Source organism: Ambystoma mexicanum, chromosome 11, assembly GCF_040938575.1.
Source record: "Ambystoma mexicanum isolate Mex_15411 chromosome 11, UKY_AmexF1_1, whole genome shotgun sequence".
Lineage (NCBI taxonomy): Eukaryota > Metazoa > Chordata > Amphibia > Caudata > Ambystomatidae > Ambystoma > Ambystoma mexicanum.
Genome location: NC_090934.1, coordinates 936,707,465 through 936,728,366, shown reverse-complemented (window position 1 = coordinate 936,728,366; position 20,902 = coordinate 936,707,465). Strand labels below are relative to the sequence as shown.

Genomic DNA, 20,902 nt, shown 5'->3' with positions numbered 1-20,902 from the left:
ATAAACCCTCCAGACGGGGGGGACTGTACTTGGGCAGTTAATGCCCGGTCTCACGTTAAAGCACTACTGGCCAGGTAAAGCCCCCGCACATTGGGGTTTATTGCTCAAGTGTACTACTGCGTGCACACTGTAAACCCAAGGTTAGAGTAGGCTGTGTTAGTGTTCATTCTCGCACTTGATCTCTGTTATTGTTACTGCAGTGTGCATCTCTCTACTCTTAAGCACGTGTTACCAAGAGCCCCTTTGGGGTGTAAAATATGAAAAGGTCTTGCCATACATTTTCTGTAGTAGGTTGACATTTGTTGATATTTTTTTTTGACCTCGCAATAATGATGTCTTATTTAAATGTGCCTAATCGCTCTACATAGAACAAATGCACCCAAGCACTCTTTGATGCCCTACTCTCTCAACTGACCTGGACTGCTGTCCCCGAAGGCGTTCAACCCACAGGAGCTTTGAGGTCATAGCAATGATATATAGAGTGCTATATGCATGCCAAATAACTTAACATAACATATATGCATACAAAAGCAACCAACTGAAGTTGGGAATCCTTTATCGACCTCGGAAGGCTGAGTTGGCCTTGCCGGGATTCAACCCTGCACCCACACACAAAGCAGCAGCGAGCGCTGAACCTGCTCAGCTATCTCACCGGCACACATTAAAATGCCTTAAACACACCTGCGAGTGGGTAGAAGGTGTATTGAAGTGGTCGAACTAAGGAAACTTAAGTTGGTCGGATTTTATTGCTTGCAGCGGCCAAACTTTTTATGAGAGTGCATTGAATCTCCTTGTCTGTAACAAGATTTACTAATATAATTGTAATCCTTAAAACGTATACTGTTGATGTAATTCTGACACCCCTACAATTTCTACCTGAGCCTAGCACATGATACAGGCAGCACACAAATAGTGCAATGCTACTAGCATGTCGCAACACAAACCGTGCAGCGTTTACCTCTTCTGTGTCTAGCTGGACTGAGAACATAGTAAAACCTCCGCAGACTGCCTTGTGGGGCTGAGTTTACAAAGCAAATGGAGCACTGTTTACAGTCTGTGTTCCATGTTAGTCGCTACCGGTCTGTTTCTTGCTTCTGGTTGTTGCCTCGTTTTACGTGCTACGTTGCTATTTTTTTTTTCTTCTCCAACCTACTATTTTCTGTGGAGTCTGGTGCCCTCATGTGGTCGTTATAAAGAACAACCTACATTGGCGGTTTTCCAACAAAACTGATGGCTCTAAGTGCCCACACTCCGGACCCTATATCTGAAGTTCACCTCCTATGGCGCTGCTTATTCCTGTTCACGAAGCAAGGGGCGCTGCTGAAGATTGTGCCTTTACGTAACCATTGGACCAGAGGCAACTGGGCCTTGCAGGGGGTGCGACTGGAACTTCAAAATGGAAGTTAGCAAGGGAACTGAAAAATATCCAGGTGCTCCCATGGGCGCAGTCCTGAGACACTTAATGGGCAGATTTCCTGTAGAGGTCCTCTGTCCAGTTCCGTATGCACATAGCTGTGTCGCCATCAGCACAGTTAGGGTCAGCACCGTATGGGTCGTCCCACAAACCGAGTGCTTTATTTGTGAAATACCCACTGATTCTGCTTAGTTTATTGTCGAGAGCTTGTGGTCATGGTGAGATGGCACACACACTAGTAGCAAGTAGGGCAACGCATTGCCAAACACTCCTTGTCCAGGAGTTCACAAACTTCCTAACAAACTGAGAACTTTTTAAAGCTTCAATGCTATCTTTTGGAGGCAGCATATTTTTGAAACGCTCAAAGCGGCCATGTGAATAAAAAGCAGAGGACCATGTTCTCGAAAGCAATGGTTGGCAGGACCCATAATTACGAGGGTCGCACTGACCACTGTTTTAGTAGTGGATATTTGTATGTAGAGGACAGACTGACTTGCTGTTTGGATGGAGGAGTGTTCACGGCATAAGCATTACACAGCCTCTCTTCGCCTCGACCCCAGGGGGACTTTGGTGATATCTTTTTCCGCTACATAGTGGGCACCGGTAGTCCTAGCCGACAACACTCTCTCATTCACACTAGACACGTGCCATCACACAGGGAGGGGCAATTGCCACCATGTTGGAGCTGGCACTGCTCCTTATGTTTGACCTTGTTTGCCTCTGGTGGGCACTGGCAGTCGCCCATGCTGGTCTTCTTCACTGTAGACATGGGCTCGTATTTCCTGGTGCTGTGATATTTGCCATCTTTCCAGTCCAGACTGGCCACTCTCCACTTGGGGAAGTTCTCATCTCGGTCTTTCTGAAGACACTGGCTGGCCTCAACATCAGATATGGGGCCTCATTACGACCCAGGCGGAGGACCATGGTGCTGTTAGCACCATGGTCCATGCCGGTGTCCGCCATGGCGGAATGGGGAATTACCACCCCATTCTGAGGTTGGCGGGGCGGTAATTCCCCGTGCCGCCATGGCCCTTCCCCATTCCCATTTTTGCCCCATAGGGCTCAATGGGAATGGGGAAGGCGCCAAGTACGGTGCTGCAAATTAAAACCAGCCGTTAAGGTCGGTCCCGCAAAGGGACCTCGTAATTAGGCACCAATAGGTTAACGGCGCCGCAGCCTTTTACGGCGCCGTTAACCCATTAGCGCCTGGGTCGTAATGAGGCCCATTGTATTGGTTCTCAGCGGACTGACCACTGGCAGGCCTCCACATGGGTTGTTTTTCCGGGTTGGGGGCTTGCATCCCTGAACATTAACTTGGTTTTCTCCACAGTTCGCTCTGGAAGGCTTCCGCTTGGGTGAGAAAGATTTCCCTGGACTTCTCCTTAGGCATCGCTGGCGCCCCTCCACAGGGTTTCCTATCCTCAATCGTACATAGTGGATGAGGTGACCGTATCTTGGTCTCTACAGGTCCCTTACTGTCATACCCTGGTACTTGTGAATCCTGCTAGTGCTTCAGAATGGAACTTGTGATCCCTCGATCCACTTCTCTATGCAAGCTTGCAGGAACGCAGTTTATTCTAGTCTTCTGCGCTTTGGCAATGTGCAGCCTCTGCCATTAACAGTCTGTTATTCTGCTGGTCTGCCAGTGCCCTCCTTGGGGAATGCCTAGATCAGGGGTCTAGAACGTGCTGCTCCCCAGATGTGTTGGGCTAGAGTTTCCGTGAATCCTCACCGTTGACTCTGCGAGATGGGCCTCCTGGAAGTTGTAGTCCAAACATCTGGGGAGCCCAAGTTGCCGACTCCTGAGCTAGATAATGATGCCCTATATATGGAGTCCTGCTTTTTCCCACAGTTTTAAAAGACCCACTTAAGAATATAGTTATAGGATGAGAGTTACCAGTGGCCACGAGGTGAGGAGTAAGATACTGTGTGTTGAGACCAGTCAAGTGCCGCAACAATCAAGGTGGTGATGAGGTCCTCTGTGCAAGACTGCCAGGTTCCAGAGCGGGAAGGACATTCCATCGACCACCCTGCTTGTGAGTCTGCACGTGCCCACTGTGAATGCGATGACGATACAATAGACTGCCCCTGAATACCATGCTCACTGTGGAGTTGGCAAGGGCATTATAAGCGTCCAACTCGAGAGGAGAGAATGCCAAAGGTTTGTTCAGTGTACACAGCTCGAGGCAAACTGGAAGCTGGTCCGAGCTCTGCGTGTGAGCATTGGCTAATGAAACATTGGTCAGACTGTTGTGGCTCCTCCCTCCTCTCCAGTACTGCGCGCTCTGGAGGGAAATTGCCCTGTGCTCATAGCCCTCTTTGAAATGGCTCTGTGAGCATAGTCTTGTGGTATTTTAGGGCCATATCGTGTATGCACATGCTGACCGCGTGTGGCATTTGTTCAGGATTACCAATATGGGCGGGAGCTTTACCATCTGGCAGTCTTGCACGGCTTAGACAGAAAGGGCATCTCTGCAGCCAGCGATGCACCACATCCAGCAAGAGGCTTTGAGCTTCCAAACTGCCCTTCCTACACATTTTATTGACCCCAGAGCCGGAGTCAGCGGACCACTGGCATCCTCCTCCAGTAGACAATACCAGCAACCTATTGCGGGCGTGGCTTGCGGTAAAACTGTCTTCTCCACAAAAGATGCTGGCAGCCCACATGTAGGTATTCCTTATCTGCATTTTGGAAGCTGTATTTGCTTTTAAGAAACATAGTGCACTCTCCTGACCCCGCCCCCCACATTGTAAGTTTGGTGTGTGTTCTGTCTGTAGTGTGCACTGCTGGTTGTTGATTTGCTTATCATACCAAAGGCCTACTTGGGAGCTTTATCAGGTCCATGTCTTTTCCAGGCAAAGAATCGGGAGCTGGAAGACTTGAATAAGGACCTAAGGCAGTGCAACCTCCAGCAGTTCATTCTACAGACCGGGACCACAGTGACCGCTCTTCAGTCCAGAACCGAAGAGGAACTCAACCTAGAGCACTCAGACCACCAGCTGCCGATCCACCAGAGGAACGGAGGTTAGACCGCAGCGCAGCGCGTGCTATGCAGCTGAAGGAATCTTTCTTCTCTCTCACCCTTTGCATTCCTGCAGCCCACCTCTTTTACTGTCATTCCGGGCAATCTGTAAAGCGGCTTCATCCCTGCAGTGACCATTTCTGGTTCAGGTTGGTGAGATGGGAACTGCCATCTCGTCCCCCCCACTCTGCCTGCTTCCAGTGTACCTTGCACTGGCTGTAGCGTGGGGATGAGGCGGTGAATGTCTGAAAGCTAATGCTTATAACATGTCGCCAGGGTGTGGGCCGGAGCATGGCTGCCGTGTTTCCTTTCTTGGGATGTGGAAAGCATTCACTTTATTTAGCAAAGGGCTGTTGTCTTTTTGGTAGTTACTCAGTCATAAGTAAACCTATTATTCCTAATCCTCTTGATGCTCATGTACATGTATGTGTTTTAGCATGGCCAAATCGGAACCATGTGCCGTTCGTGTGTACCACTGTCTGTACTCGCTTCTTCTAGAGTGAGTGTGTGACTTTGTGTTACTCGTGTTGGCCCACAGAAAAGGTCAGTAGGTGGATGGGGACCAGTCTAGGGACACGGAGTGGAGGTAGTGTTGGTATTGATTGGCCTCAGAGAGATAACTTAGTGAAACAAAGTACACAATTCAAAGGCCAAGATTAATCGACATTTAAGTTCGTCTTGGTCCAGTTGCTCGGTAGCCTGCTTTGTGGTAGCCCTCTCTAGCTTTTACCACTTCTCTTCGGGGGTTACGTGGACATCTTTGGGTGGTGACACTGATCGCAGCCTCCCAGAATGCACTTTGGATTAGCTGCATTTCTAAGCACCTGGATAGCCGTAGAATCAACATGATGCAGACTGATGGACGTGCACTTCGTCAAGAGAAGACCAAGCATAGTTGCTCCCAGTGCAGGAGGCCTAGCCTATAAGGAAGTTGCCAGGTTCTCCAACCTGGCACAAGGTGTGGGATAGGGTCCGTCCAATGGACCATTGGCGTTACTCACTCTGTTCCACTCCTACTTGTCTTTGAGAGACGCCAGTTTGCCTGGAAGTCTTCCATTTTCTAGCACACCACTGGCTTTCTGCAGGGGCGACTGTGCAGGGCAAGTGTCTTGTGTGGACAAGATGCGGGCATGCACAGTTTTTGAAGCATTTTTCTTCCGGTCATCAAGTTACAGTATAATAGGATATTTCAGCTAAAAAGCCACATGTTAGGGTGACCAGATAAAAAAAAAAGAGAGCCATGGACATAGAAGTAGGACTATAATCAAAATTGCAGTCCTACTGCTATGTTGCCGGCCTGTTGCGGGGTGGTGGTGTGCTCACAGGCGCCCTCCTCTCATTGGCGGAGAGCGCCAGGGAGGGGAAGGGGGAGGCAATGGGAGCGTGAAAAGCATTCACACTCCCATTTCCGGGCAGAAAGAGTCACGCCAGGACCCAATTTCGGGATTTCGAAATCTGGGACTGTAGCCAGCCAGCCTTCCAATCTCCAGACACGGTTTGGAAAATGAAAAAATTCCCAGGACCCCGGGACAGAGTGATTTTCCCCAGACTGTCCTAGGAAAACGGGACGTCTGGTCACCCTACCACACAAGCACAGTGCCACCTAGTAGCCATCACTGGAGGTATACCTCCAAATAGGAGCCACACATGTACACTATGGGCATGAACATTGGCACAGACAGTCATGTGTTGCCACTGTTTTTTAATGAGAATTTTTATGTATTAATTCGAAACTCCAGCAAAGTGGGAGGAAGTAGCTCGATAGAGGGATTTAACACTTTTAAACCGGGTGGCGAGACGTACGTTCGTCTGGCTCAGATACCTAATTGAGTGGAGGAGAAATGAGTGTCGCTGTAAACCCTGTGCCTAAAGGGTTAACTGTTTGCTGCCACCCTCTAGCACTTCCCTTTTCGCCTGAGCCTCATTCTTCTCCAACAGGATAGAGTATGTAAAACAAAAAAAACAGCCAGTGCCAACTTCATGCTCCATGAGCAGATATGACACCAATCGCTCGGGCGTTATAAGCCACACTTTCTATACATCTAATCCTTCCGACGTGTACATCGTGACCCCGCTGCCCCGGGATGCTGAAACATCCCAACTGTGTGTCCAGGTCCTGACCTCCACAAAATCTCTATTTGCAAACCTCGATTCCTGATCGTGTCTCTTTGGTCGGTGGTTTTGGTCCTTGGCAAGGCATGGGCTCATTGTGTTTGGATTTGTCGTTCCAAGTCTCGATCCGAGGTGTGCAGAGCTGAAGCACTATGGAACCCCAAAGCATCCCCTTCCTTGGTAAAGCAGAGAGACCTGTCCCCCTTGGACTTTATCCCAGGCAGTCTAAATGGGTGATCCCATAGAACAAGCTGCCTACAGTATCCCAGTGGGGCATGAGTTTCCATGTTGCAGTAGGATTGGATGCTTATGTATGGTTTGCTGAGGGCACTAGAATGTGTGCGCTCAGAGGAGAGTTTTGTAAAAGGAGAAGGCGGCTCAATTGTGCTCTAGAGCAGACCTAGCAGCAGCCCCTTCTCCGTAACCATGCGCCTGCTGCAAGATGTTTATTTTATTCTTTTCTTTTGAACAACAAAAAATATATTCTTTCCTCCTCCTTCTGGTACCACACATCATTCCAAATGCGGTCATGCCATTTGCGTTTAACGACCCCGGTATTTGGCAGGGTTATACATTAATGTGAGCTTCTCTTCCCAAAGCTCTGATGGCCAAGCGCACGTGGTGCTCACTTACATATGGAATTATGCCCAGTCTCGGACTGGCCTATAGGGCAGTAGGGCAATGCGAACCAACTACACAAAATGCTAGTGTGGGCCACTTTTTTGGCCCATGTGGGCAGTTTAAGTTACTTTGTCTTGGGCTAGTAGTTTGACCAGTGTTACTGAATATTCTTTTGAATGCATAATTCGCCCCACATTTGTATACAAATTTCTCCCCCCTGGGTACTACTCAACCAGTCTGTCACAAAAGAAATGGATTGCCATTTGCAACTCTGGGCCACTTTTGCATTGGTGCCCGAGAGAATGTTGCCGTGTCCGACCCCCGATCATACCTCGGATTAGAGCGGGCTCTTACTTGATAGATCAGTGGGGTGATTCTGTGAGATAATCCCCCCCCTCAAATTGGTGGGGGGGTTTGGTACGGCTTGGCCCAGGGTCTGCAACCTTTTAGCTCTCCAAATGTTTTGGACTAAACTCACATCTGCCCAAGACGATCATGGGAGTCGTAGTCAAAAACATCTGGAGAGCCCAAGGTTGCAGAATCCTGCTCTAGAGAGTTGTTAGAATTCATGACCAGTAATGTCATCCTCCCTTTGTGTTATTTCTTGAGCTTAGTGGGGGAAAATGCCTCCTTCCATTTGCTTTTATTGTGCAAATCGAGATGTGTTGTCAAATTTAGCGTTAACTGTAAATTGTCTTTCTCATCCACAGGCCCACACTATTCTAGCGTGGACTCTCCTCCCCGACCAACAGCCAAGCAGTTCCTCGGCAATCCGCGGAACCTTCAGAACCCACTGGTGTCCAGCCTGAACCCGGAGGGTGTGTATGTGTGAACCAGCCATTGCCTGCGCTTGCAATGCCCATCTTGCCAAGCACCTCTGCGAAAACATCCTTGCTCTATTGGTGGTGGCAGCTTTGGCCTGCATGAGGAGGAGGCTGACTGTACTCTTGACTTGTCTGTTGCTTCTTCCTGTCCGCTATCTTTTCAAGACTTCTTGCATATTTATTTCTGCAATAAATTGCAGTAAGAGACTGCAGCAGGCGCTCAACCACACAGCAATGCATGGAATGAATTGGTGTTAGTGAAGCGGTGAGCCTGTCACCAACAACTAAATCCAGGCTTCATAAGAGGAACAGTTGTCCTCGTGTGACCTCGCCCAGCAGCAGGTCAGCTCCTCCCTAGCCAGTGTTTGGAAACTGAGGGACATGGAGGGGTATGAGATCATGTTAATCATAAAGGATTCATGGGGACGGTGGGGGGGAATTATTTCCGATGTGGCAGAACTTAGAATGGCTGATGTCTGGATGTAGTCTGCCATCTTACATGTTCCCCTTTCTTAAAACATGGGATCTCAAAAAATATAAATGTGCCCACCAGGAAGACCTTCTCCACTAAAAAGCAGAATTGTAGTCTGAGCTGCCACTGTGTGTACATCTGCCAGTTGCACACAGTGCGCACAAGTCTCCTGTTACTAGCAGTCACGGACTCCTTCTGCGCCATTACTGCTGGTACCTAGTTGCTGCTGGGGTCGCACCCAATGTCTAGTGTTTCCCTTTGAAAAGTAGAAATGGGATCTGCTTCAATGCCCAAACAACAATTGTGTGTGAATAAGAGGATGCTCTGGCTCATGACTTCCTAGAGGCCGCCCAGTGTGTGTGCTTCTGGGGCATGAGTCTACTGTAGATTCACAGGCTGGACATAATCTATATAGTTGTTTTGTGCCAGAATCCCACTGAGCAGCACTGGTGAAATATGGGATCCGGGTCCTAAATGCAGGGCCAATCTGCTCGCAGCGTTCTGAACAATTTGCTGTTGATGCATAGCTCACTTAGGCGGGCCCAAATAGACTGCATTGCACGAGTGTAGCAGTAGCCTTTCCCATGAAAACTACAATATCACACTGCCTGAGGTATTACCACTTGGTGAGATGAAGGGTTGGGGTTTTGAGAAGTGCTATAGCCAATTGCGCCCCATCGCACATTTCAAAGTAGTGGTACGAAGAGGCAAAGGTAACGGTGGCTCTGAGGTCCAAGATCCTCAGCACAGCCCACTGGACCCTGCCCCTCCAGCTCCTATATCCCACCCGTCTATGGAAAACACAAACCCACACTCCGGCTCTACACTGAATGTATTAGTGCTGGGAGGTTATGATATGTATTATATACATGTGAAATCCTGCCCCCCCGATCCCCTTTGTAGAGGGGCAGGGTTAGGAGATGTTTACAGAACGTAACTGAGTGCAAGTCAGTTTCCCTATTGTAGAGGTGTTCGAAGATGCATTTTCATAAATAAAAAGTGCCGTTTGAAAGTTATCGGCCATTGGGCAGATGTTTATAGGCTAGCTTGGTTTTCCTCTTTCTCCAGCTCTTTGATCTATGATTCAGGAAAGGCAGAGGGTCTTCCTGTACCAGCCACACACATTTTTAGTTGCACTAGCCTCACGATATGGGCTAATTTAGATGTCTCTGCATCTTCTGCTTCCCTTTAGTGCCCTCTGCATTTGAATTTGAGCAGCAGGGTAATGCGTTTTACGAAGTTAAAATGCTTTACTGTTTCTTGGTGGGTCTAAAGACCCATTGTGCAGAGCGATCAGTGCATAGAGTCATTGTGCAGAGCGATCAGTGCATAGAGTCATTGTGCAGAGCGATCAGTGCATAGAGTCTGATATAACAAGCCAAGACTAATTCATGGACCAATTAATGGAGACCAGTTAGTGATCGATGAACTATGTGCTTGTAATGGCCAAGTGCAGAGTTTAGGGTATAAGATGCAAATTTCAGTCGGTGGTGCGAAACGTCTCACGCGTTTCTTGATATATTTTCTTGGGAGTAGCTCATAGGCGCGAAAGCAGAACTGGTTTGTAAGTGGTTCAGTTTGCACCTAATAAAAAAAAAAAATAAAAAACAGGCTTCCCAAATGTTTTCAAACATTGATCGTCCAGCGAAATGTGTATAGAAAGTACATCGGACCCAGTCCCTAAAGACACACATCTGATCAGGGCTATGTTTTCTGTGAAAATATACGTAGCCAATCTTTCCGCGTTCACTCATTAAAAAAACGTTAATCGGCAAGATCGGTGTCCCAGTCAACCTCTTGGAATGCCTTTATGCCAACAAGCAAAGTACATGCTTATAATTTAAAGAAAAACATTTTGAGACTGAATAGAGTTTGGATCGGTTAGAAGGGTTGTACTTAAACCAGCATTTATCTAGATCTGGGGGCCAAAAGGGAAAAGCACTCCAGCACCAACTGCTCAAGAGACTGTTCTAGAGTAACACGTTTTGAGCTTCGGACCGACCGTTGGGGTTGCACAGAGTGCTTTTAATTTGTTAGTTTCAGAAGCTGGAGTTCCTTTCAAGAATAGCCCTTTGTCATCCTCTGATTGGAGGACACCTGTGCTTTTCCCATTAAACGCACGCGCACCCATTGGTGTCATTCCCTTCTTGGTGATGACTGGAAGATGCTCTTCTGACTGATAGCATATTGTAAATATTTCCTGTACAGATGACCACATTTATAATAGATTTAGCTACATAATTCTATTCCTGTGCTGGTGGCTAAAGTAAAATGAGCCTCAGAAGTCACCCTGTTCTCATCGGCGCCCCCTTGAGGTTCACGTCACGGGGCAGGAAATTGCATGTGCCAGAGGAGACGGAACCGGGTGACCGGCTCTAAGGTTTTGAAAGCAATGCTAGGCAGCTAGTGCGGACTGAAATATATAGAGGTGCGTATACCGATGCAGCTGGAGGAACGGGGCGCAGGTGGTGGAACGGTGGAACAGGTGAATTGCTGCCAGATTCATTGGCACACACAGTATGGTGTCTGTGCTCACTCTTAAGGGAGAAGCTTCATTACTCAGGGATTGTATTTGCCTGTTGGCCTCTCGCTCATATTTAAGACAAAGGTGGTTTTAAACACCCCTGCGTTAGTTTTCATTTTTAGCCCACTTTCAGACAGCCTACACGGTTGAAAATCAGTATTAATAGGGTTCAAAGGGCACTTTTTATGTTTAAAAGGATTTTCTCACAAGCCGAATTGGTTGTCTCACCTAACTCTGCCCTTTCACGATGCTCGGCATTTGTGCATATTTTGTTTTATTCTAAGCTTTTGCAAAAGCCAAGGGACCTGGAAATGCAGGACTCCATGTTCCGTTCGCGGATTCCATATGGACGCATTGTGCCCCACAGTGGTGGTGGGAGGGAGGGTTTTTACATGCTCAATAGGAAACCTGATGGGGAAGTATACACTGCGACCCCCCCCCCCCAGGCCCCTGCTCATCCTACCCGTCCCCACTCTATTTAGCCCCACATGAACAAGCTGATTTTCTTTGGGGTCTGTTGTCTTTCTTTATGACCTGTCGCTTGCTTTTACCTGTTATGTCATGGATGTAACTTAAACTCTATATTTCCTGCTCGTCTCTGGAGGATGGCTCTGAAACCAATTCTACTCGCGTCTGCTCGTGCTTGCCCTTTCACTTGGCATGTCTGCCATGGGGTGTGGCTGATGCCTCTGAAATGCAGGTGAAACAGGGCAGTCAGTCAGATAGATGCCGGCCACACAAGTCTGCATTGTGACTGAATGTACCCCCATCCCACCTGCGTTTTAAAGTAATCCGCCTATTAAATCTGTGTCCCTCTAGGCCATTTGGCATCCACGTAACCTTTGCATACCTATGGCCTGTGTGTCTCCACCTTTTCCTTTTGTTAAAGATCAAAATGTATTTTTCTACTTTTATACCTGCTTTGTATGGTTCAGATGTATGCTTTTTACCCATATCTGTCTTTGAACTCTTAACTGTTATTGCAGGGGGGTTATTTAGATAATTTTTATTGTATGTTTTGCAGTCATATCTTCAAGTCAGAGCCCCTGGAGGTAAAAAAGGACCAACAAATGAAGGACTGCCTGTACGTTTTAATTATATGAAATAAAGATTTTTTTTATTCCACATATTTTATTACCTGGTTTTTACTACTTAAAAAAATGGATGCCAGAGTGGTATCCATTTTTCACACGGCAACATTGCTCCTGTTCATCAAGTATGTGAATCCAAGGAATCGCTTCAGGAGAAGTAGATTCTGTAGAAGGGATGCTTCCTGTTTGGTGGCATGCGGCTGGTCCGCATGGTCTGGCCAGGCAGATTGTGGACTATCAGTGGCGCCTCTATGCTTCCGCTGCAGGCAGACCACAGTTAAGACCGTGACGGTAATGGACGTTTCAAGCACGCAGCCCGTCAATTGACACCTTCAGATTCAAGTGTGTAACAATGGGAGGGATGAAGTCCCGTTTGGAGTTGGAGTCATGGGCCCAGTGCGCAGTCCAGCACCAGGGCCCCAGACCATGTGGCTGTGCCAAGATTGGCTTTGATAACTGGGTTGAAGACCAGAACCGGGTCTCCGATGACCACTTTATGATGTATGCCCAGACGCATATTGCTGTGGGCAGATTTTGGGTGGGGTGAGGGCAGACTCGACGCATTTGGTCAGAACTTGAATGAATTAGGAAGTCTGAAAACCTCAGTCGATGGCTGGAATGGTGCACTGTGCCTTGAAGTCCTTTTTGAGGTGCTCGATCTTCAGGGAAACCGTTTTCAGTAGATGAAGATAATGAAGTAGGACTGCTGCAGTATTAAAACCGAACGTGCTGTAATACATCCATGTTTGTAATACATGTACACACCTCACATGAACTCTCCTCTCCCCATGCACCTCCAAGCTCCTTCTCTTTACGTGCATTTATCTCGCTATTTCCCTTACTCCCAATTCACCTTCAGTTTCTCGCATTTGCCTCCCACGCCGCAGCTCCCTTTTCCTTCTCTGAATATACTGTTTAACTCGCTCTTCTTTCTCCCGTCCGGTCTGTTTTTCCTCGTATTGCATTTCCCCTTTTCTCTTAAGTCCTTCTTTGACTGTCAGGTGATAATTTTCCCACTTTTTTTCCTTCCCTTTCTCTGGTCCATTTTGTTGTTTCCCTTTGTCATCCCTCTGCTTTGTCTGCATCTCACGCCTGCTTGGTTTCGAGGATATGCACAACTAATCTGTTATCGCACACTGATCAGAACTTAATGACTGCTACCGTCTACCATTCAATGTAATGTGCTGTCCTTTTTTTCTATCTTACTTTCCATCAGTTTCACAACACAAGTTTATTTTTTTTATGCCCACTTCTGTCAACATCTTCTATGTACAGTTGTATGCTACTATGTCCAGTGTTTTACATCATGAATTTGTTGTAGATTTCATTTCTTCCCATATGTCGCCATCTATGATTTTGGCCTGTAACTGTCGCTTTTTTTCTGAATAAAAAAAAAAGGAACGGCATGGACTTCTCTGTATTGCGACACTGGTATGATGTGGATAAGTATCCCACAATGCACTTTACATTAGCACCATCTTTGTTTTTCCGCTGTCTGGGTCAGTCATGAAAAAAATGTTGATTCCTTAAGATTAATCTACAAAGACAACCAATACCGAAAGATAATTCATTAGCAAGACCAATAGTTGGACGTAAACTCCTTCCATTAAAGCCTGCATCCACTTCAGAGACCCGAAAGGCTCTTGCATACTGGCACCATGGGCCCTCGAAGCAAAAAAATGGATTCTTGCATCATCGACCCCCACACATTTTCAATAGATCCGGGGTCTGCAACTTTGACTCTCCAGATGTTTTGGACTACAACTAACATCCTCCCAGCCAGCATAATCAATATTGAAGGATCATGGGAATCCCAGTATAAATATCTAGAGGGCTTCAGGATACACATCCTTGCATTAGACCAATAAAAAATTCAGAAGGAGCCATACAGCCTCAAGTTAGGATTTCGATGAAGAAATGTAATTTATTAATCTCAAAACAGTGCAGATCACACTTTTTGATCCCATCTCAGCCCATGTTTGGCTATTTCGGCAGCAGCTGCAGCCGAAACAAAAGACCAATGAAAAGAAGTGCTGCGGCCTAGAGTTTTCGTTCTCATTTACATAGGAAATCTTTGTAAACGTTGACCGCACCAGTACTTAAGGGGTTAAGGAAGCAATATGTACTTAGTGACCCAATGTGGGCTGGATTACCACAGTATCGGAAATACCACCTAAAAACCTTTAATTGAAATACCATTTCTCTGGTAGTCCAGAATCCGTTAGAGGAGAGTGGGCTGGTGTTTAATACTACTCCTGTAGACGGGGTCAGTGAAAAACCTCGACCACAGCCCCAGTACAGTATATAAAGATGAAGAGAATGACTGGATGACCACAAAAGCATATGCGGGAAACTATAGAGTGGACTCTCTTGCATAACTACATCATCACCACCAGCAGTTGATCAATCATTTTGTAGAATGTAAAAGCAGCTGAAAAGTACATTATCAGATTGCAGTAAAAGATGTAAGACGCTTATTGTGGTGGAAGCATTGGGATCCATCACCACAGACTTTGTCAGTTTTTACCCACGTTATCTGACGTGAAGAAAAGCATGAATCCAGCGCCCACCCACCCACCCTTCCAAATATTGATGTTCAGTCGAACTCGGCTCGTCCACAATCCCATAGCAGCCAAGACCTTCCTTTATCTGGTTCATTAATAGTTACTCATCTGCAAAAGTTCTCGATTGGCCCGCGTGACTCATCATCGCTCCCAGTAGATGAAGACTAGTAGGCACCCTGCTGTAAAGGCAACAGTACCCTCATAAACTGCATGTATCATATGATCTGCAAATTCTCTGGGTGGAAAGTTCAGTGGGGAGATGAGGAAGCCATAAGGCATGAGGGCACTACAAGAAGGGCACAGCAGAGTATGCAATAGGGCCACATTCCCTCAAACCTATTTTATAAGACAAATCGTGATGCCGTTAAATCCGCAGGTGTAGACACACGGACTGGAAATAGGTAGGGAAAGATGCTCTTTTCCATGCAGATCTGCTTTGAGGCTGGAAGTACAGGCATTGATTGTAGGTTACTTTTCCGGGGAAAAGGTAGACCACGCCCCAGAACAAAGCAGAGAAAGAAAGTGAGATGGACCCCCTCTGGGAAGAGCATCTTTTACATCTAATAGAAGATACCCACGACAAGCCGTACTTTGCAGTCCTATAGGGCGTCCTTTCAGGCGCAACCACAGACCACTTGGCAGCAAAAGCATGGTACCTCCAGGGACTTGGTGCCTCCAGAAAACCAGTGTGGTTCAGTGAAAGCTACTACCCCAATAAGCAGACTACCGTAGCGTTCACTTACCTCCCTTAATATAGGTGGCATGAATGGGGTGGGTGAAGGAGACTGAAGTTGTGCTCTTAGGCTTGGAAAGAGACAATAGATGGGTGGGTGCTATATTGAGATATGCTATGGGTATTGTATTGTATTTAGCTCGAGCGATTTTAAAAAAAGAATTGCACCAAAAAAACAAACTTAAATAAGGAAAAGTTACCCCCCTTATTGGGTGAAACAAATGCCGCTATAGCAAAGGGAGCAATAGGTGTAGCACCAAGAGAGGGAGTGTTACCTATTTAGCAAAGGCCCCTACTTGACGTAAGACCCTTGAACGGCTGGCTTGAGTACAAAGTTCCAAGGTGACAACTTTACAGCAAATCATTCCCCTATTAAAAGGAGAGGACCTAAACACCAGGGGCGATCCGAAGGCTGCACCTTTAATATTTCCATACACCAAAGACCGAAGAAATGGCTACATGAAGAATTGCCAGGTCAAGATTCCACCTGGTCATAACTGCACCCTGGGTGTAAGCACTCTGCAGCGCTGGTGGCCGCAGGTTTACCATGGAAATGCTGTTAGAAAATAAGCAAACACCAGTTGTTCAAGACAGACCTCACAACAAAGGTCTTTGCAAAGAAGCTGGGATGACCCCTCTTGCTGATGCACAAACCATATGGCATTTCTGCAGAGAACATATTTCAGGAAGGAAAAAACAAAATGGCAATTCATAAAGCTGTCAGTTAATTGGCCCCTAATTGGGGCAACCCAATTATGCTTTTCCAAACTAACTGGTGTCTGCAGCACCACACAGGTGTTCCTGTCCCACCTTTATCCACCGCTGGAGGAATGCACTGCAGGCTCCCGATGCCATAGAACAGGGGTCTGCAACATTTGCCTCTGCAGATGTTTTGCACTAGAATTCCCAGAAGTCCTAGCCAGCATCGTAAATGATAAAGGATCAGCATAGTTGTAGTCCAAAACATCTGAAGAGCCGCAGTTTGCAGACACCTGCCATAGAATTTGGCTGCTAACGAGCACCACCAGGATGTATGGTCATCCAAAATAACCAAAGATGCCTCATGCAAGAGCATGTGATGCTAACAAATGGGAGTGGTTGGTAGTTTGATGCAAACATGTGTGTACCTCACGACTGCATTCTTCAAGGAATATGCACGGGATCCCAACCTCCGCCATCATGGTGGATAAGTGATTACAGCTGTTAGTGGGGTTTTCAAGAGAAAGTTGTCTCCAAGTTGGGATTTTTTGTGTCACCATTAGCTCATGCTTACTTCATTCAGGGCGATGTACGAGAGTACTAGCAAATGTTACCCATAAAGTTGCATCTGTGATTATTACTTCACTTAGAAGATGGTTATGTTAAAGGCTCTTCTACCTCACACTGTTGCCACCTGCATGGTCTGTTGGCACTCTGGCAGATCTAGAAAGCAAGCAAGGTGGAGGGTGAGTTAGTAGGACTGAGCAGGAAAAAGAGCAAGAGAGCTGTGATGTGCTGTTGGCAGCTTAAGTTCGGTGACACTGTTCACTGAGTGTAGATGAGTTTTTCAGTTGGTAGCCGCCAGGTGGTGTTGGGGTGTGGCTATGTGTAGGTTGTTTTGTTGTTGTTGTGGTGCTGTGAAGTGCATGTGGTTTGTTGTGCTGTAGAGGTATGGTTGTGTTTAGTTCATTAGTTCAGAGTTTGAAATGGTGTGTACATAGTGGGAGTTTTTAGTAGGGTTACGTAGTGGCTGTACTTTTCCCACCCCGCTGTTCTGAGTAAATGCTTTCCCTCTCATACATTCTGGTCTGCATCAATTACCACCCCTTGGGTTCCTCCAGGGGTAATGGGTTCCTTGTGCCCTGTGGATTGTCCGTCTAAGATGGCCTGCTAGCACAAATGGGCTAAATGCAAGATATTGCTCACTGACATAAATGGCCTAAATGTGAGATATTGCTCACTACCACCGAAGGGCTAAATGCATGATATGATATGGCATTTATAACGTGCCTATACACAAGTGTTTCAAGGCGTGATGAGGCAAGGGAGGGGGAACAGAGGGAAGACAATGATCCAACTAGGCCAGGTGTCATTCAGATTGGTCAAGTCATTGGGGAAGGAGAAGGGAGAGAGTGCGTGGGCAAGGGGGAGGGGACAGTGCAGTACACGGGATAAAAGAAAAAATAACAATGAGTAGAAGTACGGCCAGCAGGTGGCAAGGGTAAGTGCAGACAACATGTGTCAAGTGCTGGTAGTGGGACTGTAGGGATACAGAAACTGTCCCCAAGTGCGGGGGTTGCCAGGAAGGCAGTGCAGGTGTGCGACTGGCTGCGGAGGGGACCTGGGCCCAAGATCAGAGGGTGGCCAGGTAACCAGTGCAGGTGATATGGCTCACTAACACAAATGGGTTAAATGTAAGAAATGGCTCACTAACACCGATGGGTGTAGTGCAAGATATGTCTCACTAACACAGATTGGCTAAGTGGAAGATATTTCCCACTAAAACAGATGGGTTAAATGTAAGATATGGCTCACTAACAATGCAAGATATGACTGATGTACAGAAATGATCTATGTTCTAGTAGGTAGTGGTGGGGCTTTGCTAGAGTACAGCAATGGCTGTATTCCACGCCTAGACCACACTTTACCTTATCAGTTTCTGCTGGTTGACTGTGGCCGGCTTCCAGGTTAACACGGACTGGAGCAGCTTCTTCAGGAGCTGCACTTTGCCTTGGGGCCCTTAGCTGAGGGCTGCCCAGGAATTAGGTCTTAAAAGGGCTGCAAGGCCAATCATGGGCTCTGTGGGTGGATGGGAGGAGGGGTCATGGCCAATGTGGAAATGGGCACCGATGGAATGACACAAAGCAAAAGATGGGCAGAAATACTGCACAATACAATAAATTGAGCACAATCAAGGGAAAAACGGTGGCAGACTCAGGAAGTTACCTGTTTTTGAAGCCACATCTAAAGTGGCTTCAATAAACAGCTGCTGAGGGAGATGACCCTTGTTAGATATACAAAGGGCTGCAGGGGGGCTGCAGGGCCAGTTGGGGAGTCAGCGGGTGGGAGGAGGGGACATGGCCAATGAGGAAATGGGCACTGAGGGAACGAAACAAAAGCAAAGGACATGCAGAAATACTGAAAAATACAATGAATTGAGCACAATCAAGGGCAAACCGGTGGCAGACCAAGGAAGTTACCTGTTTTGAAGACTCAGCTAAAGTCCAAATGCACACAAGAGGCACACCTAAGGTGGTTTCATCTTTTCATTTGGTTTTCTTTAAGGGACTGCAGTTGAATGCAGAATGAACTTCACACATGCATTAGGTGCCAGAGTGACAGTCATGCACTATTTAGATAAGGAAAAAGGGAGCCAGAAAAAAAGGCTGCTCTGAGTACAATTGATCCCAATGCTGAGGCTTTTGGGGCATTTAGTGCTCTCCCATCGGGCAGGAAAAGTCCTGGAAAGAACTTTCCTGGTCAGCACTGGTCTTGATTTGAAGCAGCCTGGGGGCATCTATGATCAATTTCCAACCAAAAAGGTACCCTAACGACTCACCACTACAGATAGTCTCCTGGAACGTGTGTGGGTTGTCTAACCTTGAGAAATTCCAAAGGAATTCTGATTTTCTGAAGAGCAAACACGTTATTTTACGATGTCGGCGTCACATTTTGATGTGGAGGTGTTCACTACTCTACTAAAACCAGCAATTCGAGGACAGAAAGGCCATCTAGTGGTGGACTGGAAATTGCTGTATACCTAAATTTAGCAATCAATCCTCAACTCATTGAAAAAAACTCATGAAGGTATACTGGCGGTAGAGCTAACCTTGAAAACAACTGGTTGAAACTGTTAATAATCAATCCATATTGAAACCCTGACCATTCTACCTCAAACTCAATTCATCGGGTTATTTATAACTTGTTGGACTCTTGGTTATTCTTTCATCAATGCATGCAATCATCTTAGGAGGTGACTTCAATTCAAACTGTCCGGCTGGTGCAAAAATCAACAAAGCTAATATCTTGAAGCTTGTAAACACTGGAGACACTGTCACAAAGGGAATGGCTTCAGACTTATTTTTGATGAAATGGGGCACTTCCCTTGTAACGCCAGATGTAGACGTTGACGTCTCAACTTGTTTCACATTGCACCGTGGCGCAGCACAAACATTGATAGATCATTTTTATATTTCTAATGAACGAAGAAATGTGTGTTCTTTGGTTTCCTTTCCTGATCCTCTGGTTGGCGATCGCATAGTTTTTGTCTATTTCTTTGCAAATTGCCATTCATCGGGTGAAATCCAACCTTTTGCCTCTTTGTTGCTGATAGATCATAAGGGTCTAAGCTTGAAATGGAACAAACATAACTGTTACATTTCCTGTTGATAAGCTCTGTGTAAATGGAACGAGTTCGCTTTTGGGGATGGAGAATCTACTACGTTGGCTACTCATCTATTCACACACATTGTGTCTTTATGCTTGTACCATACAGCTACTAGGGGTAAAATAAAACTAGTAAGAGTATTTCCTCATACATATGACCCAAGGGTAGTTGCAACAAAAAGAAACTAGCAAGGTTCAGGTTTATTTCCACAATGTGTCTTTCCACTGAGGAACACACAAGGGCTAAAAAGATCATTAACCAAGCCCATAGGAACCACCTCAAATTCCTTAGACCGGGATTGAGCATTAAATGCAACCAGTATATCTTGAAACAACTCCTAAGCCATAACACACCTCGTGTTTGGTCTTCTATCAACAAGAAAATCCAACAAAATATCCAATTGCAGAACAAGTTTGGGTGGGTTATTACAGTCAGAAATACACTAGTCCTAGTTGCTTTGAAACTACTTGTGCACATTCTGTGGGGTTGGACCTCATGGGACGTCCATTTTGGGCTATTGAGGACATCTTGTGGGTGATTTTGGTAAGGGTAAGGCATCAATAGCACTGGGCCCTGATGGTTTGGGCCCAATAGCGATCAAGAGTGCTCCGGAAGTATGGTCTCCTTTCCTAAAAAACATCTTTGATTCCATCTATGAGACCCACATTATCCCTGCAGCATGGCGAGAATCCGTAATTATTCCCATCTATAAAAGTGACTCGGTTAGCCCAGACAACTATAGACCCATAGTGTTGCTGGATGCGTCTAGTAAGATCTTCACTTCTCCTTAGAGCTCAACTCCAGTATCAGATTTACAGGTGCCCTAACTAAACATCAGGTCGGCTTTAGGCCACAGATGGACACTCCACTAAATGTAATCATAATGGCACATGTAAAGGAATCTACAAAAAATTGAAAAAGTAGGGTCAATATATATGACCTCAATTGATATGGCAAGTGCTTTTGACCGAGTAATTAGACCATTCCTATGGTAAAAGCTCTTAGCCTATAAAGTTCCCTGGAAACATGTACAGTTGATTGCTTTACTGCACACCAACACCTCAGTGAAGGTTAGATTGACCAAAGAGGGTTCAATGCCTGGACTGATCAAGACTGAAATAGGACTAAAACAAGGTTGGATTTTAGTGCTGGTCCTAT

The 20,902-nt window shown here is 46.4% G+C and overlaps 1 protein-coding gene across 11 annotated transcripts in view; it reads left to right on the top strand.

The window, feature by feature from the left end:
• Positions 1-13,487, top strand: part of LOC138503946 (ras association domain-containing protein 8-like) — a 453,289-nt gene extending 439,802 nt beyond the window's left edge. For 9 of the 11 annotated variants that reach the window (XM_069624064.1, XM_069624060.1, XM_069624061.1 and 6 more), the window contains 3 exons: positions 4,271-4,439; positions 7,881-7,988; positions 12,015-13,487. In XM_069624064.1, coding sequence (XP_069480165.1) covers positions 4,271-4,439; positions 7,881-7,988; positions 12,015-12,046 — 309 coding nt within the window. In that variant the 3' untranslated portion in view covers positions 12,047-13,487. The remainder of the gene's footprint in view (positions 1-4,270; positions 4,440-7,880; positions 7,989-12,014) is intronic. The other 2 variants (XM_069624067.1, XM_069624068.1) reach the window with 1 other exon arrangement.
• Positions 13,488-20,902: the final 7,415 nt, after the last annotated feature.